General features: G+C 38.8%; 2 protein-coding genes across 3 annotated transcripts; one reads left to right on the top strand and one right to left on the bottom strand.

The window, feature by feature from the left end:
- bicdl2l (bicaudal-D-related protein 2-like) lies at nucleotides 1–19043 on the top strand. The gene is made up of 6 exons (XM_062049143.1): nucleotides 1–549; nucleotides 689–808; nucleotides 7197–7355; nucleotides 18062–18147; nucleotides 18225–18345; nucleotides 18437–19043. The coding sequence occupies exons 1-6, from the start codon at nucleotides 166–168 to the stop codon at nucleotides 18806–18808; spliced, it is 1242 nt and encodes a 413-aa protein (XP_061905127.1). The 5' UTR covers nucleotides 1–165; the 3' UTR covers nucleotides 18809–19043.
- abhd11 (abhydrolase domain containing 11) lies at nucleotides 18880–27865 on the bottom strand. Of its 2 annotated transcripts, XR_009826384.1 has the most exons (7): nucleotides 27662–27865; nucleotides 24304–24439; nucleotides 24058–24231; nucleotides 23818–23988; nucleotides 23563–23744; nucleotides 20376–20566; nucleotides 18880–20293 (listed from the first exon to the last, which is right to left on the bottom strand). XR_009826384.1 is itself a non-coding variant. In XM_062049144.1 (6 exons), exons 1-6 carry the CDS (start codon nucleotides 27763–27765, stop codon nucleotides 20431–20433), a joined length of 903 nt encoding a protein of 300 aa, XP_061905128.1. In that variant the 5' UTR covers nucleotides 27766–27865; the 3' UTR covers nucleotides 18880–20430. The 2 variants fall into 2 exon arrangements, 1 of the variants encoding a protein (XP_061905128.1); XM_062049144.1 differs by having other exon boundaries at nucleotides 18880–20566.

Raw genomic sequence — 27865 nt, 5'->3', positions numbered from 1 at the left:
GTGGGGGGGAACCCGCGCTTTGTTCCACTCAGGTATGCGGAACAAACGAGTGCGGTGACGTCACGGCGCGTCTTCAGGAAAAACCGGTTTGGAAACATTTCTGCTTCTCCGAGTGAATCCGCCGAGAGGGACGTGTGGTCTCCTCAGTCAGCACCAGACGCCGCCATGGACTACTCGCAGCCCTTCTTGCTCCTCAACGAGCGCCTCAGACCTCCGATGAGCCCCACGGAGAAGCTCTACTCGTCCCTCAGCAGAGTCCAGTCCAAGATGGGCATGCGGGCGTCGCTACATCGCTCGGCCTCGCTGTCCGAACCGGAGGACGAGGGCGAGGAGGAGGAGAGGTCCACACCCGAGCGGCGTCTGAAGGACGTGCCAGAGAAGGTCGCTTCCGCGGAGAACCGGCAGAACTCTGACGCGCAGACTCGCTCCGAGTCCCCGTCCGAGGATGGCCTGGTGCCGTTCCAGAGGAGCTACATGACCCTGCCGGACCTCATCAGCAGCGGGAGGCCGCTCGGACGACGCAGTACTATCGGACATGTCAGCGACACGGTGGGTCTTGTTCACTTTTACACAACTTTAAACGGTACCGATGTTTATGTAACGCAAATTGCTTTTAAACGAAGTTAAAACAAATATTGTACAATATACATTAAAAGAAAAATAAAGTTTGTATTTATTTTTGTTGCAGCTCAAGGAAGTGCGTCGCGAGGTGGAATTGTCGCGCAGGCGCAGTATCAAGCTGAAGGCGCAGGTGGACAAGCTGCAGGAGAACCGCGAAGGACCCGGATGGTGTGGAGACAGAGACAGGGTGAGCTAACTTAAATAGTAAAATGTTCGGCTCGTGAATAGCTTGGTTAATTTGCATTTAATTTCATGTAAAAAAAACACGTTCTTCTTCAGTGTTGGAGACTTAATAAGATTATTTTTTAAAAAGAACACTTTAACCCTGGGCATACTTGCCAACCTTGAAACCTCCAAATTCGGGAGATTGGGGGAGGAGGAGTATATTTATAGCTAGAATTCACTGAAATTCAAGTATTTGTTATATATATATATATATATATATATATACACTACCGTTCAAAAGTTTGGGGTCACCCAAACAATTTTGTGGAATAGCCTTCATTTCTAACAACAAGAATAGACTGTCGAGTTTCAGATGAAAGTTCTCTTTTTCTGGCCATTTTGAGTGTTTAATTGACCCCACAAATGTGATGCTCCAGAAACTCAATCTGCTCAAAGGAAGGTCAGTTTTGTAGCTTCTGTAACGAGCTAAACTGTTTTCAGATGTGTGAACATGATTGCACAAGGGTTTTCTAATCATCAATTAGCCTTCTGAGCCAATGAGCAAACACATTGTACCATTAGAACACTGGAGTGATAGTTGCTGGAAATGGGCCTCTATACACCTATGTAGATATTGCACCAAAAAGCAGACATTTGCAGCTAGAATAGTCATTTACCACATTAGCAATGTATAGAGTGTATTTCTTTCAAGTTAAGACTAGTTTAAAGTTGTCTTCATTGAAAAGTACAGTGCTTTTCCTTCAAAAATAAGGACATTTCAATGTGACCCCAAACTTTTGAACGGTAGTGTATATATATATATATATATATATATATATATATATATATATATATATATATATATATATATATATATATATATATATATATAAATGAATAGATAAATACTTGACTTTCAGTTAATTCTAGCTATATGTGTGTATATATATATATATATATATATATATATATATATATATATATATTAGTGCTGCAACTAACGTTTAATTTGAAAATCGATTAATCTGTCGATTATTACTTCGATTAATAATCGGATAAAAGAAACAAACTACATTTCTATCCTTTCCAGTATTTTATTGGGGAAAAACAGCATACTAGCACCATACTTATTTTGATTATTGTTTCTCAGCTGTTTGTACATGTTGCAGTTTATAAATAAAGGTTTATAAAAAAAATATATAAAATAAATTGCCTCTACGCATGCGCATAGCATAGATCCAACGAATCGATGACTAAATTAATCGCCATCTATTTTTATAATCGATTTTAATCGATTAGTTGTTGCAGCCCTAATATATATGTATTTTATTAAATATATATATACATATACCGTATTTTTCGGACTATAAGTCGCAGTTTTTTTTCATAGTTTGGCCGGGGACTTATGTGTGAAATTATTAACACATTACCGTAAAATATCAAATAATATTATTGATCTCATTCACGTTAGAGACTAGACGTATAAGATTTCATGGGATTTAGCGATTAGGAGTGACAGATTGTTTGGTAAACGTATAGCATGTTCTATATGTTATAGTTATTTGAATGACTCTTACCATAATATGTTACGTTAACATACCAGGCACCTTCTCAGTTGGTTATTTATGCCTCATATAACGTACACTTATTCAGCCTGTTGTTCACTATTCTTTATTTATTTTAAATTGCCTTTCAAATGTCTATTCTTGGTGTTGGCTTTTATCAAATACATTTCCCCCAAAAAATGTGACTTATACTCTAGTGCGACTTATATGTTTTTTTCCTTTTTTATTATGCATTTTCGGCCGGTGCGATTTATACTCCGGAGCAATTTATAGTCCGAAAAATACGGTAATAAGATTTTTTAAAATGAACACTTTATCCCAGGGGTAAGGAACCTATGGCTCTCGAGCCAGGTGTGGCTCTTTTGATGACCGCATCTGGCTCTCAGATCAACCTTAGCTGACATTGCTTAACACCATAAGTAATGAATAATTCCGCTGGTAATCAGTGTTAAAAATAACGTTCAAAATATAAACATTCTCATGCATTTTAATCCATCCATCCCTTTTCTACCCCACCTGTTCAAGAAGTCGCATTAGTGGTAATAAGTTTTTTTTTTTTTATTGGTTAGCTTCAGAATAACAATGTTATGACTTATTATACTCTAAAAATGTTGGTCTTACTTAAAAATGCACACATTTAGTTGTATTCAGTGTTAAAAAATATTATATGGCTCTCACAGAAATACATTTTAAAATATTTGGCTTTCATGGCTCTCTCAGCCAAAAAGGTTCCCGACCCCTGCTAGTCTAACCTGTGTAACTTTTGTTTATTTGCTCTTGTCATTTGAAACAAGCACAAACAAAACAGATATGTTTATTAATTCGGTTTTTGAAGTACACAAACATTTTTGGGTCAGTGAGTGCTTAGGTCAAAGGAAAAAAAACAAAAAACACCATTAGTTTATTTGAATGTCATTTTTAAAATGCAGAAGAGCAAATAAACCAAGCTTTCTTCTTGTTGGTGTCGAAGAGCAATAAAACTACATCTGGAAAACGGGGTGATGTTCATTTTAGATTTCATTCAACAAAAATGTTAATCCCCTGTGAATAGAAATGGAAAAAACAAATTAAAACGGATGTTTTTTTATTTGCAGACACCGGAAGTTGTATTTTCAAAGTAAAAGCGGGGATAATTACTACGTTACCCGTGTGCCTGCGACACAAGGACTGACATCTACAGAAATCTCTACGCACATGTCAACAGAAACTGAAAAACAGACAAAAATGGATGTATTTTCATATTAGGACACACAAACCGGAAGTAGTGATTTTAAAGACAGAACCGCGGACTGGCCTGTAAGAAAAAATACTTTCCTATAGTGTTGTACAGTGCGTGATCAAATTATCTTTTGTGCGTAGAGATATTTGTAGATGTCAGTCATTGAGCCAGGTCTAAAATAAGTTCTGCATAGCGTAGTATTCCCGCTTTTACTTGGGGAAAAAAAAAATCTGGTGTCATAATATGAAAAAACATCCGCTTTGGTACGTTTTTCCATTCCTGTTTAATAGGGATTTAAATGTTTGTTTTATGTAATACAACATTCAATTCCAACAGTTTTTGATGGTTTTTGACACTAAAAAAGAAAAACATTTCATTTTTCTATTCCTTTTTGTTTTAAGTGAAATTTGAATAAACAAGTCGTTTTTCAATTCCCATTCATGAAAGGAAAATGTGTTTTAATCATTTAATTCTCCTTTCATGAATGAAAACTGGAAAAGAAAATCACATTTGTAATTTAGAATTTTGTTTAGAAATACAAACAATAAAACTGGAACAGTGTTTTTTAGGTGAACGTATGTTTTGGTATTGGATTTTCTTTACATCACTGGAAAATGAAAAACAAAAAGATTGGTTTATTTGATTTCCATTTCCAATTTGGTGTCGAAAAGCAATAACTGTCTAAAAAAACCTTTTTATTTTCATTTAATATTTCATCCAACAAAATTTTGAATCCCTACTGAACAGAAAGGAAAAAACAGACCAAAATGGATGCTTTGAAAGTAAAAGTGGGAATAATTACAAAACGTGTGCCTGTGACACTGTCGAAAATGTTTTTTGGAGCCCTACACAGGAATTATTTTAGACATGGCAAACAAAGACTGACATCTACAGAAATATCTTTGCGCATTTCTCCAAAAACTAAAATATAGACCAAAACCGGAAGCAATTTTAAAGACAGGACCATGGACTAGCCTATGTGATCGAATCCTTTTTTGTCTCCACTGTTGAGTGATACTGCAAAAAGTGTGTTCAAAAACAAGAAAAAAATATTAGGGGTATTTTACTTGAACTAAGCAAAATTATCTGCCAATAGAACAAGAAAATTCAGCTTGTCAAGACTTATCAAAACAAGTAAAATTAGCTAACCTCTATGAACCCCAAAATACCTTAAAATAAGTATATTCTCACTAATGACAAGTGCACTTTTCTTGGTAGAAAAAAAACGAGACCTTTTTGCTCAATATGTTGAAAAATATTCTTAAATGAAGTAAATGCTAGTGCCATTATCTTGACATGATTTTTTTTTCATGCTTGAAGTAATACATTATTACTTTAAAAAAGTTTTATACTTGTGAGTGTTGATGACACAGCTTTGCAACAGTTGATATTCTAGTTTCAAGCATGTTTTACTCAATATAGCTCATCAAATCTCAGCCAACAAGCTGTAATATCTTACTGAGATCATTTAGGACCAAAACCCTTAAAACAAGTAAAACACTAACATAAAATCTGCTTAGTGAGAAGAATTATCTTATCAGACAGAAAATAAGCAAATATCACCCTTATTTGAGATATTTCATCTTACTTAGATTTCAGTTTTTGCAGTGTGTGCGTAGAGATTTCTGTGGATGTCAGTCCTCGTTGTCTAGAATCATTTCTGTGTAGGGCTCTAAAGCCCTACACTGCCACAGTAGCCCCGCTTTTACTTTGAAAAACAAAACAAAAACTTTCTGTGTCGGAATACGAAATATTCATTTTGGTCTGTTTTTCCTGTTTCAGTTGAGTAGGTATTTGTTTGTTAGATGTTGTTGCTTTTTGACACCAAAAAAGTAAAATGTTTTTTTCTTCAATATTCTTTTTTTTCTTAGAATAAGACGTAAATAAACTAGGCGTTTTTTTTTATTTTTCAATTTGCATTCATGAAAAGAATATATAATGACCAAAACATACACTGACCCATTTTCAGTGTCAAAGCACAGCAACCAGATCACAATTGTATGTTATATCTAATAGAACAAAAATAAAAATCTCCAGTCATCAGAAACAAAAAAAACGGTTTCATCATACTCTGACTTCGAAAGCGGAAGTTGTTATTTAAAGACAAGACAGCGGGGGAAAAAAACATTGTGTTCTTGTATCATGGATTGATTTATGTTTACAGTGTTTCCCACACATTCATTTATTTGTGACGGCCCGCCACGAAACAATTACGTCCGCCACAAATTTAAATAAATAAATAAATAAATAAATAAAATATATATATATATATTTTTTTGTCCTGTCCAGCTTCTCAGGCAAATCATATAGTTGATGTAGATGCCCATATCGGCTGTTCAGATTTACTTTACCAAAGAGAAGTGTAGGATACTTCTCTTGTTGCCTTATTTGTATTTGACCACTACTGTTTTCTGTTTATTTGTTACTGACTGTGGCAGGACACCTCTGCCTCTGTTTCACTTTATGTTGCTGGTAAATAATATGGTTGTAGTAGTAGGCTAAAGTTCAATTATTTAGTATGCACTAATTAAAGGGGCTGAGCTTTAAGAGACATTTTAGCTTTTATATTTTATAAGATATATTTTTTGTAAGAACCACAATTAATAAATATATTTCAGTGAATAACTTATTGTTCAAATCTGTATATAAATATGTACATAAAGTGTTGTAATTATATTGTAAAATGGATGGATGGATGGACGTTTAAAACAAAACTGTTATTATTCATTAGTAAGTATTAGGGATATCGGAAATTATCGGTATCGTTTTTTTTATTATCGTATCGTTTTTTTTTTTTTTTTAATTAAATCAACATAAAAAACACAAGATGCACTTACAATTAATGCACCAACCCAAAAAACCTCCCTCCTCATTCACACAAAAGGGTTGTTTCTTTCTGTTATTAATATTCTGGTTCCTACATTATATATCAATATATATCAATACAGTCTGCAAGGGATACAGTCCGTAAGCACACATGATTGTGCGTGCTGCTGCTCCACTAATAGTACTAACCTTTAACAGTTAATGTTACTCATTTTCATTAATTACTAGTTTCTATGTAACTGTTTTTATATTGTTTTACTTTCTTTTTTATTTAAGAAAATGTTTTTAATTTATTTATCTTATTTTATTTTATAATTTTTTTTTTTAAAGCACCTTATCTTCACCATACCTGGTTGTCCAAATTAGACATAATAATGTGTTAATTCCACGACTGTATATATCGGTATCGGTTGATATCGGTATCGGTAATTAAAGAGTTGGACAATATCGGAATATCGGATATCGACAAAAAGCCATTATCGGACATCCCTAGTAAGTATACATTTTATTGAGCCTTTTTAGAGAAAATCATATCATTGTAGTAAATTATGCAAATTACTCGATGATGTCATGGTGACCACGCCCATGACCATAGCCACGCCCCCACCGCCACAGGTATCTTTTTCCAAAAAACTATTTTCGGTTTCGGTGTCAGTACATGGCAAAAAAAAACTTGATTCAAATTTTTGTATTTAAAAAAAAAAAAAAAAAAAAAGTTTTACAATTCCCATTGATGAAAATAAACTTGTGTGCTAAGCAGCGTTCCTCTGCACTGTAATGACGTTTGAAAACATCAACAGGTGACAGAGGAGGTTCTGTCCATCCTGAAGCTCCTGAAGCTGATGACAGACCCTCAGTCCCTCCCAGTCGAGACCCCCCACGGAGGGAACCGCCTGAACTCTGCACTCACTCAACTAAAGGACGTTGCCAGAAAACTAGCCATGACTGGAACGCAAAAGGTAACTTTTATCTCCTTATCGCCCGAAGAATGGGAATCGAATCATAACTTGTAAGATTCACGTCCTTGTAAATAAAGCAAATTAAGTACAATTTTGTAAAAAAAAATATATCTAAACGGGTAGTGTATATTTAAAAAAAACTCAAATTAAATGTTTTAAAAAGGAAACATTAGCATTTTTGAATTGTATTGCTACATACAAATAAAAACTAATTTAAATAAAACAAAAATTGCAAATGTTCATCATCCTTAATAATAGAGATGGTTTCAAGTAATAATAATAATATGATACATATATAACAGGGGTCATCAACCTTTTTGAAAGCAAGAGCTACTTCTTGGGTAGTGATTAATGCGAAGGGCTACCAGTTTGATACACACTTAAATAAATTGCCAGAAATAGCCAATTTGCTCAATTTACCTTTAACTCGGTTATTATTAATAATTAATGATATTTACACTTAATTAATCAGTTTAAAAGAGGAGAAAACACGAAAAAAATGACAATTAATTTTGAAACATAGTTTATCTTCAATTTTGACTCTTTAAAATTCAAAATTCAACTGAAAAAAAGAAGAGAAAAACTAGCTAATTCGAATCTTTTTTGAAAAAATTAAAAAAAGAATTTATGGAACATCATTAGTAATTTTTCCTGATTAAGATTAATTTTAGAATTTTGATGACATGTTTTAAAATGGTTAAAATCCAATCTACACTTTGTTAGAATATATAACAAATTGGACCAAGCTATATTTCTAACAAAGACAAATCATTATTTCTTCTAGATTTTCCAGAACAAAAATTTTAAAAGAAATTCAAAAGACTTTGAAATAAGATTTAAATTTGATTCTACAAATTTTCTAGATTTGCCAGAATAATTGTTTTGAATTTTAATCATAATAAGTTTGAAGAAATATTTCACAAATATTCTTTGTTGAAAAAACAGAAGCTAAAATGAAGAATTAAATTAAAATGTATTTATTATTCTTCACAATAAAAACAATAAACTTACTTGAACATTGATTTAAATTGTCAGGAAAGAAGAGGAAGGAATTTAAAAGTTAAAAAGGTATATGTGTTTAAAAATCCTAAAATCATTTTTAAGGTTGTATTTTTTCTCTAAAATTGTCTTTTTGAAAGTTATAAGAAGCAAAATAAAACATTAATGAATTTATTTAAACAAGTGAAGACCAAGTCTTTAAAATATTTTCTTAGATTTTCAAATTCTATTTGAGTTTTGTCTCTCTTAGAATTAAAAATGTCGGGCAAAGCGAGACCAGCTTGCTAGTAAATAAATAACATTTAAAAAATAGAGGCAGCTCACTGGTAAGTGCTGCTATTTGAGCTATTTTTAGAACAGGCCAGCGGGCTACTCATCTGGTCCTTACGGGCTACCTGGTGCCCGCGGGCACCGCATTGGTGACCCCTGATATATAATATAATCTGTCTGGTGGTTGCGCGGCTAATATGCTAGTAAGCTGTGCAAATTCCGCTCGCATTTTCACACTTTCTGTAGAATCACGTGGATGTTCCTTTGTCCAACCATCAAACACTTTTATCTTTTCTACATCAGCATGATTTGTTTGATTTGATATCATTTTTTCCTCTACAATAGCCTGGTGTTTCCTATCGTTTTGGGTAGGGATGTCCGATAATGGCTTTTTGCCGATATCCGATATTGTCCAACTCTTTAATTACCGATATCAACCGATACCGATATCAACCGATATATGCAGTCGTGGAATTAACACATTATTATGCCTAATTTGGACAACCAGGTATGGTGAAGATAAGGTACTTTTTTTAAAAATTAGTAAAATAAGATAAATAAATTAAAAACATTTTCTTGAATAAAAAAGAAAGTAAAACAATATAAAAACAGTTACATAGAAACTAGTAATGAATGAAAATGAGTAAAATTAACTGTTAAAGGTTAGTACTATTAGTGGAGCAGCAGCACGCACAATCATGTGTGCTTACGGACTGTATCCCTTGCAGACTGTATTGATATATATTGATATATAATGTAGGAACCAGAATATTAATAACAGAAAGAAACAACCCTTTTGTGTGAATGAGTGTAAATGGGGGAGGGAGGTTTTTGGGGTTGGTGCACTAATTGTAAGTGTATCTTGTGTTTTTTATGTTGATTTAATAAAAAAATAAATTAAAAAAAAACCCACAAAAAAAACGATACCGATAATAAAAAAAACGATACCGATAATTTCAGATATTACATTTTAACGCATATATCGGCAGATAATATCGGCAGACCGATATTATCGTACATCTCTAGTTTTGGGTGCTGCCAAGACCCGAAATGTGGGTTTTGGAGGTTTCATTCCTTTGCATACATGGGGGGAAAATATAATAGCACTTATGCTAGGTTCACACCAACGGCGCTTTGACGGCGCGTTAAAGCGTAACAAAGCCTGATTAAAGCGTGAGGGTCCTAATGGATCGTGGGAAGGCTTGTAGTGAAGCGGGACATGCGGCAAGTTCGGCAAAATTTTTTAAACGGTTTAAAAAAATTCTGCGCTCTGTCAAGAATGGAATAAAGCGCCGAGAGCGTGACAAAGCCTGACAAAGCTCAGCAAAGCTTGACTCAAAGCGTAGGAAAGCTTAACAGATCTTGGTTCAAAGCGCAATAGGAAGTGACTGTGATATTGACTAGTGACATTGAAACTTGATGTAAAACCAACACAGGATTACAAATCCATTCTCTTTTGCATCATTGCCTTTTTTTTATACGATGATCATTGTTTGTGTACTTCTGCTGCTTGATGTTGCACTTTGACATTACTGTCTATCATTTTTCTGTATGAAAATGTTAATAATAAATAAATAAATGATAAATGGGTTATACTTGTATAGCGCTTTTCTACCTTCAAGGTACTCAAAGCGCTTAAGAGAATATGTTACGTTTGAAAGAAATGCCTTTTATTATTATATTAAAAAGACAAATTGATAAAATACATGAATATAAAAAATAAAAGAAATGCCTTTTATTATTGTCAACTAGCATAAGAAATGAAAGATATATATTTATTAAGATGACAAAGACATAAAATAAATGAAGATATAAAACATAATAAATAATAAACATAACGAAAAAAAAAGAGAAATTGAAAAAATAAATGAATATTAAAAATGCGTGGAAAACAGTATACTGAGTTTTTCAAATTTTTTTTTTACTTATTTGTTTATCATATTTCTCTTTTTTATTACATTGTGTTTTATCCTGTATATAATAAAACAAAAAGAGAAATCAAATAAATAGATAAATCTAAAAAAATGTGGGGAAAACTTAGTGTACTGAGTTTTTCACATTTTTTTTACTTATTTGTTTATCATATTTCTCTTTTTTATTACATTATGTGTTTTATCCTGTATATAATAAAACAAAAAGAGAAATCAAATAAATAGATAAATCTAAAAAAATGTGGGGGAAACTTAGTATACTGAGTTTTTCACATTTTTTTCTTATTTTTGTTGTAACAATGCACAACAGAGCTTGATAATCGTGTCAGAGCCTGATTTAAAGCATCAAAGCGTAATAAAGTTCAATAAAGCGTAATAAAACGTATCAAAGCGTGATTTAAAGCGTATCAAAGCGGGATCAAATCGTGAGGAACGTAACAAAGCGGCAACTAATTCGTATCAGAGCGTATCAGAGCATAACATTACTTCGGAGATCGGGATATTCGTGGAAAAATTGACAAAAATGACGGCGCTTTGCTCGCCGCTTTAAAGCGCGGCAAGCGCCGTTGGTGTGAACCAGGCATTAGTAGTACGCACTAGAGGTGGAATCTTTGGGCACCTAATCTCCATTACGATTTAGGGGCTACGATTTATTTATAAATCTTTAATTTATATATCATTATATTGTATGTTTATATATTGTAACTGTATTATAATTATTGATTGTGTGTATAAAGGGATCCTACTTTATTTCCGGTTTTTGGATGTGAGTGCGCACAGCATAGACATTAGGGCTGTGATTCTTTGGGCTCGATCCGATTCTTAGGGGTAACCATTCGTTTCAGAATCGATTCTCGGTTCCGAATCAATCCTTTTTTTTAATAACATTGTGTGCCACTTCCATGATAACTACATTCGTCCATAAAATAAACAGCTCTGATCAATTTCTATGTTTCTATAAAGAAAACTGCTTTTGTTGAATACAATTCTACCCAAACATTTAATAAAGTCACATACAAATAAGGCGGGAAGTGTCCCACACTTCTCGTTTCTCCTAAATAAATCTGTGCATTCACGTCAACAATAGGATTTGCCTTCGAGCCTGAAAAGGGACAGATGAAAAATTTAAAATTAAGAATCGTTGGATATAAAAATCGAGATTCATTCGAAAATCTATTTATTTGACATCCCTAAAAGACATTTAGTTGTGTAAGACTAGAGATACGTGAGAAATATAGCTGCCTGGTTTTTCATTGATTGATTGAAACTTGTATTAGTAGATTGCACAGTTCAGTACATATTCCGTACAATTGACCACTAAATGGTAACACCTGAATAAGTTTTTCAACTTGTTTAAGTCGGGGTCCACGTTAATCAATTCACGGTTAGATGGTAAGCGATCAAATAAATAAACGTCCATACTTGGTATCCTTCATTTAAAATGACTGCCTTTTAAACCCCCTAAATGTCCAGATGCTTTGGCTCCAGTCCCCATAAAGCTAAGACGTGTGTCATCTATCTACTCATTCATGTCTATGGCTGACACATGTGTTTCCATACTGTGTGGATATTTTTCTCTTTCCTGACTTATTAATCTACTTGCTCTCCTCTTCTTCGCCGGTTAAGCTCTCATGTAACGCGGTTAAGTAAAGTACAGTAAGACTGCTGTAGAAGTGTACAAGGCATTTGTTCTGTTCTTCTTTCACTCTTTAGCGCTGCGGTTAGCATGTGTTCTCCTCCCTTCTTTGTGTGTGTCCGCACCAGATCAGCATTTTAGAACCGTCTGTGTTACTCTAACAGACATCTAAATAAATATTTGGACATTTGTCCGTCGATTGAGCGACATCCACATGCTAATCGTAATGCAGGGGTCACCAACGCGGTGCCCGCGGGCACCAGGTAGCCCGTAAGGACCAGATGAGTAGCCCGCTGGCCCGTTCTAAAAACAGCTCAAATAGCAGCACTTACCAGTGAGCTGCCTCTATTTTTAAAGTTTTATTTATTTACTAGCAAGCTGGTCTAGCTTTGCCCGACATTTTTAATTCTAAGAGAGACAAAACTCAAATAGAATTTGAAAATCCAAGAAAATATTTTAAAGACTTGGTCTTCACTTGTTTAAATAAATTCATTAATTTTTTTACTTTGCTTCTTATAACTTTCAGAAAGACAATTTTAGAGAAAAAATATAACCTTAAAAATGATTTTAGGATTTTTAAACACATAAACCTTTTTACCTTTTAAATTCCTTCCTCTTCTTTCCTGACAATTTAAATCAATGTTCAAGTAATTTTTTTTTTTATTGTAAAGAATAATAAATACATTTTAATTTAATTCTTAATTTTAGCTTCTGTTTTTTCGACGAAGAATATTTTTGAAATATTTCTTCAAACTTATTATGATTACAATTCAAAAAAATTAGTCTGGCAAATGTAGAAAATCTGTAGAATCAAATTTAAATCTTATTTCAAAGTCTTTTGAATTTCTTTGAAAAATTTTGTTCTGGAAAATCTAGAAGAAATAATGATTTGTCTTTGTTAGAAATATAGCTTGGTCCAATTTGTTATATATTCTAACAAAGTGCAGATTGGATTTTAACTTATTTAAAACATGTCATCAAAATTCTAAAATTTATCTCAATCAGGAAAAATTACTAATGATGTTCCATAAATTCTTTTTTTAATTTTTTCAAAAAGATTCGAATTAGCTAGTTTTTCTCTTCTTTTTTTCAGTTGAATTTTGAATTTTAAAGAGTCGAAATTGAAGATAAACTATGTTTCAAAATTTAAATGTAATTTTTTTCATGTTTTTTCCTCTTTTAAACCGTTCAATTAAGTGTAAATATCATTAATTATTAATAATAACATATAGTTAAAGGTAAATTGAGCAAATTGGCTATTTCTGGAAATTTATTTAAGTGTGTATCAAACTGGTAGCCCTTCGCATTAATCAGTACCCAAGAAGTAGCTCTTGGTTTCAAAAAGGTTGGTGACCCTTGTCTTAATGCAGCATTTTACCCACCTGCAGTTTACGCACGACTTATCTACTCAAATTAATCTGTTGGATTTATTTAGCGCCTTTTTTAAAATTCCAGGATTAATCCAAGCAACAGGATATTTTTCTAGTGGAATGAATAGATTCATGGTTGTGGCCCTGTATATCATATTAGTTATATTGAGAAGCCCTACTAAAACACTGAAACATCAGGTAAAATTGCTTACAGCTCAGATTTTTGTGTTTACAAATAACACAGCAAATAGTTAGAGCCTGACTTTGGACATATGTAGAAAAGACCATGGGCCGTACTTATCAAGCTTCTTAGAGTGCCATTTTACACTTAAGTCCTGAGAATTTGCGAAATTTAGTCCTACTTTCAAACTTAAGAATAAAAGCTTTTTATCAACGTTCTTAAGTCTAAGAATCACTCCTACTCTCCACGATATTTAAGAGACCTTCAGAGGTGTCTTAAGTGGTTAGGAGTTGCCAGCAGGGGATGGCACTGAGGCGAGAGAGACGTGCGCCAACGTTCAGGGAGTGGAAGGATGTCCTGGATTTGTTTGATGACGAGCAGCTGATCAAACGGTATCGTTTTGACAGAGCGGGTATTATTTTTGTCACAGATTTAATACTTTTCGATTCCATGTTGATTTCTGCATGTGGCTGCAGTGGGCTAGTATATATAGAGCCACCCACACCAGTTTCAAATTAGTTGCCTAATTAATGAATTGGAAAGAAAATGTTATGACAGTAGCGTATGTGTGTGGCCGTGAGGTGAGTGACGTCAGTGAGTGTGTGGGCGAGAGAAGAGAGGGAGCGGTAGCGTGAGTGCCGGCGGGGACTAGTTTGTTTTGTATTATTTTGTAGTTTATTGTCAAAATATACACTCCCATTGTCCACTTAAATATTTCCAAGATATTTCTTTATTCTTAGACAACGGATTCCCTTCCGTGATTGGTCATTTCTATGGACACAGAAATGACGTCACCTAAAATTGCGTTTACGGCACATAGTAATGTCGTAATTCAGCTCTGAGTGTGACACTTAAGATTCAGTCCTACACTTCGCTGAAAGTGTGAGTAAGACGCTTGATAACTAACTTTTAAGTGCAGCTTTCAGCGAAGAATTTATTTACTCTTAAGTCAACTCTTAGCAGACTTCTTAGGAGTAATTCTAAGAAGCTTGATAAGTACGGCCCCATGTCTTCCTGTGGCTAGATCAGTGGTTCTTAACCTGGGTTCGGTGAGTCGGCCTCAGGGGTTCGGCGGAGCCTCCGCCACGGAGGTAAAGACACATCCGACTTATCGTGTAAATAAAAACTTCTCCCTATCAGCGTATTGTGGACCCAACAATGTTCCCCCTAATTTTCCATCTGATTTGCAGGTTGTTTGATTGATCGATTTAAACTTTTACTAGCAGATTGCAAAGGAAGAGAATACATTATATGAAACAGTACAGTTTACACAGTACATATTCCGTACAATTGACCACTAAATGGTAACACCCGAATACGTTTTTCAACTTGTTTAAGTCGGGGTCCACGTTAATCAATTCATGGTAATGTGTGTACCGGTAATTTGTAATGAGTTCATGCACTGTGTTGGTTTTGTTCTTTGAACAAGGTGATGTTCATGCACGGTTCATTTTGTGCACCAGTAAAAAAGCATATGACTTTTTCTTGAATTTGAAAAAAATAAACATTTTATTTTTCACTAAAGAAGGGTTCGGTGAATGTGCGTATGAAACAGGTGGGGTTCGGTACCTTCCAACAAGGTTAAGAACCACTGGGCCGGATACAATCACTCAAGTACAACAACAAGTGTCAAGAGTTTAAAAGAGACAAAGTAAATGTGTAACTTGAAACTGACTTTTAAGAGCTAGTTGTGAACAAAAGTTAGGGATTGACTCATTTAATGACTGTACGGAATAATCAAGCAAAGTTAAAGTTGCCAAGTTACGGCAGTTATTGGAACACAGTATTTAAGTCACTCCCAAATCTAAGACTGTGGTTCTTTTCTAGTGTCACTTCAAACTAACCTGTTTTTAGTTGCATTGTTTGCATGTGTTTTTTTTAATTTATTTTTTACACAATTGTTTGAACTTTTCTACACTTTTGTCTTAAAGTATTACTACATGTTTTGTTGTGCTTTCATTTACATATGTAGTTGTGTACTTTTTATACTACTGCAGTGATTCTCAAACCGTGGTACACCAAAGAATCACTTAAATATTCAAGCACACTATGTGTAATGTTACAGTAGCCGAAAGTATTACCGTATTTTTCGGACTATAAGTTGCTCCGGCCGAAAATGCATAATAAAGAAGGAAAAAAACATATATGAGTCGCACTGGAGTATAAGTCGCATTTTTTTGGGACATTTATTTGATAAAACCCAACACCAAGAATAGACATCTGAAAGGCAATTTAAAATAAAGAATAGTGAACAACAGGCTGAATAAGTGTACGTTATATGAGGCATAAATAACCAACTGAGAAGGTGCCTGGTATGTTAACGTAACATATTATGGTAAGAGTCATTCAAATAACTATAACATATAGAACATGCTATACGTTTACCAAACAATCTGTCACTCCTAATCGCTAAATCCCATGAAATCTTATACGTCTAGTCTCTTACGTGAATGAGCTGAATAATATTTGATATTTTACGCTAATGTGTTAATCATTTCACACATAAGTCGCTCCTGAGTATAAGTCGCACCCCCGGCCAAACTATGAAAAAAACTGCAACTTATAGTCCGAAAAAAACGGTAAGTATACTTGTAAAAAATGAATATTCCGGCCTACTATGCTACTGTATTTTAATGTTGGTCAATATGGGGGTACCATACTTGGTGGAAAAAGTTTGAGAAGCACTGTACTGTACAGGACAGGGGTCGGCAACCCGCGGCTCTTTGACCACTCTGATGCGGCTCAGCTGCATACTTGTCGACCCTCCCGATTTTCCCGGGAGACTTCCGGATTTCAGTGCCTCTCCCAGAAATCTCCCGGGGCAAATATTCTCAGATTTTCACCCTAACAACAATAATAAAGGGCGTGCCATGATGGCACAGCATTTAACGCCCTCTACAACCTGTACAAACAGCGTGCCAGCCCAGCCACATGTTGTATGCAGCTTCTGCTTGCACATGTAAGTGACAGCAAGGCATACTTGGTCAACAGCCATACAGGTTACACTGACGGTGAACGTATAAAACAACTTTAACACTGTTACAAACATGCGCCACACTATGAACCCACACCAAACAAGAATGACAAACACATTTCGGGAGAACATCTGCACCGTAACACAACAGAACAAATACCCAGAATCCCATGCAGCCCTAACTCTTCCTGGCTACATTATACACCCCCCGCTACCACCAAACCGTGGGACGGCGTAGCGAAGGTGGTAGAGTGGCCGTGCCAGCAATCGGAGGGTTGCTGGTTACTGGGGTTCAATCCCTACCTTCTACCATCCTAGTCACGTCCGTTGTGTCCTTGGGCAAGACACTTCACCCGTGCTCCTGATGGGTGCTGGTAGCGCCTTGCATGGCAGCTCCCTCCATCGGTGTGTGAATGTGTGTGTGAATGGGTGAATGTGGAAATACTGTCAAAGCGCTTTGAGTACCTTGAAGGTAGAAAAGCGCTAAACAAGTATAACCCATTTATCATTTATTAAACCCCCCCCCCGTGCGTCGGTTGAGGTAGCGGGGGTGTATAATGTAGCCAGGAATAGTTAGGGCTGCATGGGATTCTGGGTATTTGTTCTGTTGTGTTACGGTGCAGATATTCTCCCGAAATGTGTTAGACATTCTTGTTTAGTGTGGGTTCACAGTGTGGCGCATATTAGTAAGTGTGTTAAAGTTGTTTTATACGGTCACCGTCAGTGTAACCTGTATGGCTGTTGACCAAGTAAGCCTTGCTGTCACTTACGTGTGCAAGCAGAAGCTGCATACAACATGTTCCTGGGCTGGCACGCTGTTTGTACAGGTTGTAGAGGGCGTTAAATGAATGCTGTGCCATCACGGCACGCCCTCATTATTGTTGTTTGGGTGAAAATCAGCAGACATTCGAGAGAATAGTTGCCCTGAAATTCGGGAGTCCCCCGGAAAAATCGGGAGGGTTGGCAAGTATGACGCTGTCAAGCGCCACTCATATAAAACTTGGCGCGTGTCTGAGACCCCTGGTTTATACATAGCACAAAGCAAAAAAAACTTTGTATGCAGTGTTATTTCATTTTAAATTTCAAAAGAGTTTTGTGGCTCCCATTGTTTTCTTTAATTTGTGAAACTGGTCAAAATGGCTCTTTGAGTGGTAAAGGTTGCCGACCCCTGGTATAGGAGATACAGTGAGAACGGGAGATGTGATCTTTACTTACATAATATGTGGGAATGTTGTGCTCGGGCGATGTGGGCGGACCAGTTCCTGCTGACGGGAGTGACATTTTTCCAAAAAAGTCACGCCACGTCTGACGCTCGTTCGGTGACTCAGCCCTTTTGTGCCTGCAGGACATGAAGTCCAGAGGAGGAAGTGGCTCGGATGACGGCGCCCTGCTGCACCAGGCGCTGCGGGATCGAGACGAGGCCATAGAAAAGTGAGGCTGCTCATGTGACTGACGAAGGGGAAGCTGGGAAGTCTTTTTTCGTTTTATTGTTTGTGTTGTGCGCGCAGAAAGAAGGCGATGGAGGGGGAGATTCTGCGCAGCAAGACGGAAATGATGCTGCTGAACAACCAGCTGCTGGAGGCCGCGCAGAAGCGTCTGGAGCTGTCATTGGAAGTGGAGGCTTGGAAGGTGAGCCGGGGACACGCCCGCCAAATTTAAAGACACGCCTGAGGAAGCACACTCGCTCAGGACGGGCGTGGCTGATCTCAATTGTCTTCAGGAGGACGTCCAGCTGATGCTCAACCAGCAGCTGGTTCTGCAGCACCAAGTGGAGCAGAACCAGAAGAAGAACTCCCGCACTGGCCTCTTGAGGAGGAACAAGCCGCCCCTCCAGCGCCCCACCAACTTCCCCGTGGCGGCCGCACGTGCCGCCGCCAGCGCGCCGGCCACACCTGTGTCACCCGCCTCGCCCACTCACAGTCCGACCCAAGCCTTCTTCGGCCGGCCTCCTCTGACGCCGATGTCGCCCCCTGCTGCGCCGTCCTGGAGGGACAAGTGGAAGAGGGGCAATGGCGGGCGGCAGCAGGAGGCTGTGAGTCCCGCGAGCGAGCAGAGAGTGAACGACGGGTTCCAGGTGGTCTCTCTTGACTGAGAGTGGCCCTGGTGACGGTTCTTTTTGATAACCCACACGAGAACGCTGAGGAATCCAAGCCTGCACAACGCTTTGAAACTAAAGTTAACACTTTGATTTTATTAGAGGGATGAGCATCACATGAACAATATTCTAGACATGGAACAAATGATTGTTTACATTTCCCCATTTGACCTGCGTGCTTACATAAAGATTTGCTTTGAATAAACGAGCCTGACGATTTACAGACCCGTCACCCCGTTAGAAAACAATCTTTGACACGTTCACTATACATACACATTCATTATAATAAACAATTCTTATCAAGTTGTGGTCGGGTGGCGACACGAGCATGCATCCTGCAGAGTACGCCCCCTTGTGGCTGATGTCGGCAGAGGCAAGCCAGCTGCCAACCGTGAATAGCAACATCGTTTTAAAGACCAAGAGAGGCACGTTAGTTGACAACACCCTGCGTTTTGTTTATACTCCACTCTTTATCTCCACGGAAACACGTTTAAATACTAGACGGATAAGTTATATATGCAGCATATATTGGTCATAAACATTAAAAACACACCAGAACACAGAAAGACAAGTTTAAGATAGGGTAGTAATGTAGCAGGAACTTAATTACATACTAGACCTTTGACTACTAAGGAAGGAAGTAACATACTCCAGTAATGCGCACTACGTAGTGCACACCATATCAGGACTGTCCAGACGTTTTCCATCGAATCAAAGGTTTCGGGTTGATGCAATTTGGTGCATGATAACTATCAGACATAACTTTATAAATATGCTCTGATGAGAGATTACCCTTACTTAGGGTGAGCAAATTTGGCGCTACTTTTCTCCCCCTGAGCACATTGTAAACAAACATTGATCGTGGGAATACGTCTCGGTTTCAGAGGAAGACATTTTTCATGCTATTTGCACCAAATGTTCTACAAACTTTCCGAGAAGGGGGGTGGGGGGGACTGTCACCCTTCAACACATCCAGCATTTGTAAAGGCCAGCATTGCTACGGTGGTGTCTTAAGAGCTTGAAGAAAGACACCTACTGCTAAAGAAGCCAGCCGCAAAAAATAATGTGCACAAACTACACCTACATCAACAAAATAAGTGATCTGTACTGGCTTAAAAAAGTCCTGTTCATCCTAAAAGCAAGCCAATGTAGTTCAATAAATATGCTCAGACTAACATTTACACCTTAGATTTTTGTTATAAATGAGAAATTAGGGTAATATCTATAAATAGTCCATTATATTTTTACAATTTAAAAAAACAAAAAGAACTGTGCAACAAAAATGGCCCCCAGGTTTCCCTCTGAACTTAGTAGTGTGCACTAGGTAATGCTGCATGTTACAGAATAGTGGAACAACTAACGAGACTTTAAGGAAGGAAAGCCAAACATTTACGCTCCGACCGCACGCACACACACATCCAGGCATGACTAAAGACTTCAATCGTGGTCTTGTCATTGTCCATCAGTCAGCATTGTGGTCCACTGAAACGAGGACCGGGTCAGAACACTTCGTCACTAACGGAAGCAGCTGCCGGCTACTTCATCAAACTACGCGAGTTCTCACCTGGCGTTCCTGCGCCTCGTCGGGCGGTCCCGGAGGTTCCTCCAGTGGAGGACGGCTAGGACTGAAGGAAGGAGCTGATGGAGCTGATGAAGTCCAGAGGTTTGTCCGCATGGATCCAGTGGCTGGCGTCCGGAATGTACTGGATGTCCGCGCTCGGGAACAGCCTCTGGATTTCGGGGTAATCGTCAGAGCTGCAACCGGAGACAACATGCGTGAGACATCAGGAAGTTAAGATGTTGTTCACACACTCTTGAGCACTACAACATTATTTTCATGGGTGCACAAAAAAAAAGGTCACAATTCTTTTTCGTCCTGATTCTAAATCGATTCATAATTTTCAAATATTGACAGAAGAAAATACAAAACAGATATACAGTAAGTATATTAAGGGATGTCTACAATAAAGCATTAACGCATGTGATTAATAATAAATAAAATAAAATCACGTTATCATATATGAATGAAAATTGATCACATTTGGGTTAAGGCCTAACCCGGAAAATTGATTGTTACACATTATGTGATCATGATGAGCGGCGGCCAATTTTGCTTCATAACAGAACTTTAGATACAACTGAGGTAAATTGTTGGTATCGCAGTGACTAACGTTCTTATCGGCGCACATCAGGAAGGTCTATATCGTAGGGGAAGTCTGATTCTTTGGGCACCACAATCCGATTCCATTTGATTATTGGGGGTAATGATCATGATTAATTTTTTCATATCATCCGATCTCGATTATTATCCCAAATGTACGCCAAATTTTATAACCAAACTGTCTTCTTATCCAAGGATAATACTTTCACCAAGTGGCTGAAGTTAGCTTCAAGCTAGATAGTTAGTGGTGGAAATCATAATTTTATGTATTTATTAATGACTTACCTTAGACTCTTTAGTGTTTTATTTCAAGTCCTTGTGGTTAGTGTTGCCAAATTGGCAACTTTGTCGTTAAATGTGCCGACTTTCCAATCCTCTTGGTGACCTTTTTTTTTAAAAACAGCGATTAGAGACAAATCTAGCAACAGTGTTAAAGGCCTACTGAAATGAAATTGTTTTATTTAAACGGGGATAGCAGATCCATTCTGTGTCATACTTGATCATTTCGTGATATTGCCATATTTTTGCTGAAAGGATTTAGTATAGAACAACGACGATAAAGTTCGCAACTTTAGGTCGCTGATAAAAAAAAGCCTTGCCTATACCGGAAGTAGCGTGACGTCACAGGAGGTAGGATTCCTCACAATTCCCCGTTGTTTACAATGGAGCGAGAGAGATTCGGACCGAGAAAGCGACGATTACCCCATTAATTTGAGCGAGGATGAAAGATTCGTGGATGAGGAACGTTAGAGTGAAGAACTAGAGAGGCAGTGCAGGGTGTATCTTTTTTCGCTCTGACCGTAACTTAGGTACAAAGTCTCATTTGATTCCACACACTCTCCTTTTTCTATTGTGGATCACGGATTTGTATTTTAAACCACCTCGGATACTATATCCTCTTGAAAATGAGAGTCGAGAACGCGAAATGGACATTCACAGTGACTTTTATCTCCACGACAATACATCAGCGAAGCTCTTTAGCTACTGAGCTAACGTGATAGCATCTGGCTCCAATGCAGATAGAAACAAAATAAATAAATCCCTGACTGGAAGGATAGACAGAAGATCAACAATACTATTAAACCATGGACATGTAACTACACGGTTAATAATTATCAGCCTGGCAAAGCTTAACAATGATGTTGCTAACGACGCTGAAGCTAACTTAGCAACCGGACCTCACAGAGCTATGACAAAAACATTAGCGCTCCACTTACGCCAGCCAGCCCTCATCTGCTCATCAACACCCGTGCTCACCTGCGTTCCAGCGATCGACGGCGCGACGAAGGACTTCACCCGATCATCCGTGCGGTTGGCGGCTAGCATCGGCTAGGCGTCTGCTATCCAAGTAAGTACTCCTTGTTGTGTTGCTACAGCCAGCCGCTAATACACCGATCCCACCTACAACTTTCTTCTTTGCAATCTCCATTGTTCATTAAACAAATTGCAAAAGATTCACCAACACAGATGTCCAGAATACTGTGGAATTGTCCGATGAAAACAGAGCAGTTTGTATGGTGACACGTTGGGTACGAATACTTCCGTTGTCGTCGTGACGTCACGCGCATACGCATCATACATAGACGTTTCCAACCGGAAGTTTAGCGGGAAATTTAAAATGGCACTTTAAAAGTTAACCCGGCCGTATTGGCATGTGTTGCAATGTTAAGATTTCATCATTGATATATAAACTATCAGACTGTAGTGGCTTTCAGTAGGCCTTTAATGGAGACTTTTTTGTGTCTTGGAGACTCTGATGTGAAAGCACGCAGAAGTTACTTTCTTCAACGACTGTTGCTGCCAGTCAGCTGGTGTTGCTGCAGAGTGGGAATCATCTGCCCGTTTGGACTTTTTTGGTGTGTTCAATTTGTACTGGTAAGTCGGAATTGTCAAGTTCCTAGCCGAAAGTTGGGACTGGAATTAAATGTTTCTTTACTGTCACACCTAAATAAATCACTGAATTTGAATGGTCTACTGTACACAACCTCAGTCACTTGCTCACCTCGTCTGTGTGGCTCTCTGTGGAGAGAGGAGACCCACATTCCTCCAGACCGCAAATGAAATGCTGCCACTTTTTCCCGCTATGGCTTACAGAGCGAGATGTAAATGTAAACATTTCTTCACGGTCGTGACAAACTAATATAAATCACTGCAACGTCCCAATTCCATCGTTCATGTTAATGAGCCAGTCATTACATATGGTTCGTTAGTGAGTGTCACAATCCTTCATTCTTTTGATGAAATTTGATACCCTAACATTGCAGAATATGCAGAACAAAATTGACTTTAAAAAACAACAACTAAGAATCGAAAGAAGAAAGTCAAGTTGCAGTTCTAATCATACTTATCATTTTTTAACTCACTTTCGTATCTCTCCTCCAGCGTCCAATGCAATAAATTATGCACATGTTATGACGTCATCAAGCAACTTTTAGGACAGCCTATAGCTACTTTCCAGGCTGAGGAGTTGGCAACACTCTTTTAGCTGAAGCTTGCTGTTTCAAATATGTTTATAAGTATACTGATTATTATTATTATTAAATAAAGCAATATAGCACAGCCTCGTTGCCCCCGGTATAGGCGAGGATACCTGATGTAAGCAGAACTGGCTCCACCCAAAAACAGCGTGGGGCCGCTGTAGGCGTTGTCAAAGTTGGGGAAGCTCATGATGTCATCAAGATGAGCCGAGATGGCGTCCAGGTTGACCCTCCAGGCGTAGTGACCGTTGTGCTCCACCAGGTTAGTCAGCAGGAACTGACGCACCGAGTGCTCCTGCGGACATGTTGAAAGTACCGTTGGGGTCAGAGGTCATGCTTTGTGACGACTGAGGCGGTCCGGCTCTGACCTTGACCGTGCGGCGCAGCTGGTCCTCCGCCATGCGTCTGGCGGTGGAGCGCGGGAGGTCCGTGGAGATCTTCATGTCCTGCATGGCGCGGATGTATGAGTGGAAGTTGGTCCTGGTGTTGCTCTGAGACGGACTGATGTCCACCACCACCAGCCTCTCCACCACAGATGGCTGCCGGCACAAACAGGAAGTCAGAGAGCACGACAGGCGGGTAAGGGCCACGCGGCGCACCAGGCTGACCTGCGTCAGGGCGGTGGTCATGGCCGTCTTCCCGCCCATGCTGTGTCCGATCAGGACGCACTTATCGATGCGCAGCTGGGAGAGAAGATGCTTCAAGTCGTCGCTCATAGCTTCGTAGGTCAACGCTGAGCTGTGGGGACTGTTGCCGTGGTTACGGGCATCAACGGTCAGCACCTAACTGGACAAACGGCAATGAGGACACTTGGAGCGGACAGAGACAAAACGCCAGCGTCGTGTCTATCTTACCTTCCGGCCTGTGCGCTGAACCAACGACTTGGCGATGGAGTGGAAGTTGGATTTGCTGCCAAACAAGCCGTGCAGGAAGACCAGCGGCGTGCTGTCCCCCTTCCCGTCAAAGACGTCATATGTCAGGTTGACTGGGCTGAACCAACACAAGATAGCAGTTTGATGTTCTCTTTGTCACGACAACACTGCACCAGGTGATTGACAATGCGTTTGCTCATCATCAGAAAAGCATGTGTAGTATCTGCTAGTCTAAGAAACAACATGTTTTCCCCGTATGGTGAAAGATCACATTCCTCTGGAGCTAGCAGCCAGCCAGTTTGGGTAAACAGTGGTCCATCGTGGTGGACAAGTAATAAAGTATGGACTTTACGTTTGACATCACATGTGGAACAGATTTGATCAAACAAAAAAAACGCATGGTAAATCTGTCTTTGTTATGCAGAATGACTGCCACATCCCGGTGAGTGGACGTACATGTTTAAGTTCATGTCAACGGTTAGTTGGGTCCTAAAGGACAGGTGTAAGGGACATAAACATGCCTTAAAGTCAACTTCAGTACTATGAACTCAAAGTACTGAGATGACAGGCTGTAAGAAATGGCCGCCTGGTTGCGCCAGCAGGAGAGAGAGAGAATTAATTCAGGTATGGACAGACTGAAGCACCCACGCCGTCCTTCTGTCCGGGAAAAGGTGGCAATGCCAACGGTATAGATCACATGCTAGTCCATACTTGCAAACCTTGAGACCTCCGAATTCGGGAAATGGGGGCGGGTTTGTATATTGTAGCGTCCCGGAAGAGTTAGTGCTGCAAGGGGTTCTGGGTATTTGTTCTGTTGTGTTTATGTTGTGTTACGGTGCGGACGCTCTCCGGAAATGTGTTTGTCATTCTTGTTTGGTGTGGGTTCACAGTGTGGCGCATATTTGTAACAGTGTTAAAGTTGTTTATACGGCCACCCTCAGCGTGACCTGTATGGCTGTTGACCAAGTATGCTTTGCATTCACTTATGTGTGTGTAAAAGCCGCATATATTATGTGGCTGTGCCGGCACGCTGTTTGTATGGAGGAAAAGCGGACGTAGCGGACATGACGACAGGTTGTAGAGGACGCTAAAGGCAGTGCCTTTAAGGCACGCCCCCCAATACTGTTCGGGAAAAATTCGGTAGAAAGGTTGCCCCAGGAGATTTTCGGGAGGGGCACTGAAATTCGGGAGTCTCCCGGGAAAATTGGGAGGGTTGGCAAGTATGTGCTAGTCCAGTGTTTCCCATAAACTGCCAAGATACCTGTGGCAGTGGGGGGTGGCTAAGGGCGTGGCCGTGGGCGTGGTCACCATGACATCATCGAGTAATTTGAATAATTTACTACAATGATATGATTTTCACTAAAAAGGCTCAAAAAATTTACACTTACTAATTAATAATAACAGTTTTGTTTTAAACGTCCATCCATCCATCCATCCATCTATCCATTTTACAATATAATTACAACACTTTATGTACATATTTATATACAGATTTGAACAATAAGTTATTCACTGAAATATATTTATTAATTGTGGTTCTTACAAAAAATATATCTTATAAAATATAAAAGCTAAAATGTCTCTTAAAGCTCTGCCCCTTTAATTAGTGCATACTAAATAATTGAATACTACTACAACCATATTATTTACCAGCAACATAAAGTGAAACAGAGGCAGAGGTGTCCTGCCACAGTCAGTAACAAATAAACAGAAAACAGTAGTGGTCAAATACAAATAAGGCAACGAGAAGTATCTTACACTTCTCTTTTGTAAAGTAAATCTGAACAGCCTATATGGGCATCTACATCAACTATATGATTTGCCTGAGAAGCTGGACAGGACAAATAAATAAATAAATAAATAAATAAAAAACTTTTTTTTAAATTTGTGGCGGACGTAATTCTTTCGTGGCGGGCCGCCACAAATAAATGAATGTGTGGGAAACACTGTAGTCTACTTCTAGAGCAGGGGTTCTTAACCTGGGTTCGATCGAGTGGTGAGTCGGCCTCAGGGGTTCGGCAGAGCCTCCGCCGCGGAGGTCAAGACACGCCCGACTCATCGTGTAAACAAAAACTTCTCCCTGTCTGCGTATTATGGATACCTCTAAACAATGTTCCCTCCAATTTTCCATATGTGTGCGCAAACGCAAAAACTCCTTGAGCATTCATGTGGAGCACATGTGAGCGACGTCAGACCTGCAGCACACCTGTCCCAAACCTGACTAAATAACAAGTTCAATGTTTTATTATTATAATCAAATGACAGCAGTCATTTCCATGAGATTATTTTCTAATATAAGTGTTTTGGCCCACTTACAATGACTATAAACATATTGTTTTTCATGAGCTGTGTGCTAGTATTATATGTCTGGGTGGGGGTCCTGCTTTGGAAATAATGTGTACCTCTTTCAGATATCGCATTTAGTTCACATGTTGCACAATGAGATGTAAACATGGGATCATGTGTACATTCCTGCAACTTTCTGTTTGTAAAATATATCTTCATTAGTATTTCTTTAATATAATAAATCATTTTATGATTACGGTTCGGGTTCGGTGAATGCGCACATGAAACTGGTGGGGTTCGGTACCTCCAACAAGGTTAAGAACCACTGTTCTAGAGATATTGCTACAAAACATTGTGGGACTCCAACCAGAACCTCCCGGTTCCAAAACACAAGCCCTTGCCGAGCCTGACCTACTGCAGTAAGTTAAAGTACCACTGATAGTCACACAAACACTGGGTGTGGTGAAATTACCCTCTGCATTTGACCCATCCCCTTGTTCCACCCCCTGGGAGGTGAGGGGAGCAGTGAGCAGCTCGGGAATCATTTTGGTGATTTAACCATTTTCAACCCTTGATGCTGAGTGCCGAGCAGGGAGGTAATGGGTCCCATTTTTATAGTCTTTGGTGTGACTCGGCCGGGGTTTGAACTCACGACCTACCGATCTCAGGGCGGACACTCTAACCACAAGGCCACTGACATTCTAAAACCAGTCTTATAGTCAACACAGCATTCCAGGTGTATCTAGTAAGTCTGTCCCACACATAATGACACAGCCATCTTACCAGCTGACGTCATCGTCAAGCGACGTGGAAACAACACACATTAGCGAGCTAACTCAACGGTCATGCCAACATATGGATCAATCGTGTCACTTACGTAAGCGGTCAAAACTTGTCAAGTGCCTAATAAATCATCTCTGACGTGATGTCAATAATGAACTATGTCCATTTGATAGCAGTTTGTACACAAACCAGTAAGAATTGGGTGTTAGCAGCGAGCCGGCTAGATTAGCTAAGTAGGTAGCTAGCTAGTTAGCTCGCTAAGCAGTCGTACCTGGACGTGCTGGCCGCGCACAAGCTCCTCTGTCCGGCTAGTACACAACACGACGTGCGGCCGCTCAGAACCGTTCTTTGGACGAGGCGACACAGGGCAGTCATGGTACCGTTGGTTCCGCTACAGGACGGAATGAATACGGCATGAGAGCTTCCCAGGTCGCCGCAATGACAGGAGAGAGAGAGAGAGACTGGCAGCCTTGGG

This window comes from Entelurus aequoreus, linkage group LG05 (assembly GCF_033978785.1).
Source record: "Entelurus aequoreus isolate RoL-2023_Sb linkage group LG05, RoL_Eaeq_v1.1, whole genome shotgun sequence".
NCBI classification, from domain to species: Eukaryota; Metazoa; Chordata; class Actinopteri; order Syngnathiformes; family Syngnathidae; genus Entelurus; species Entelurus aequoreus.
The sequence above is the reverse complement of the archived record's forward strand: the minus strand, read 5'-3'. Positions and strand labels throughout refer to the sequence as shown.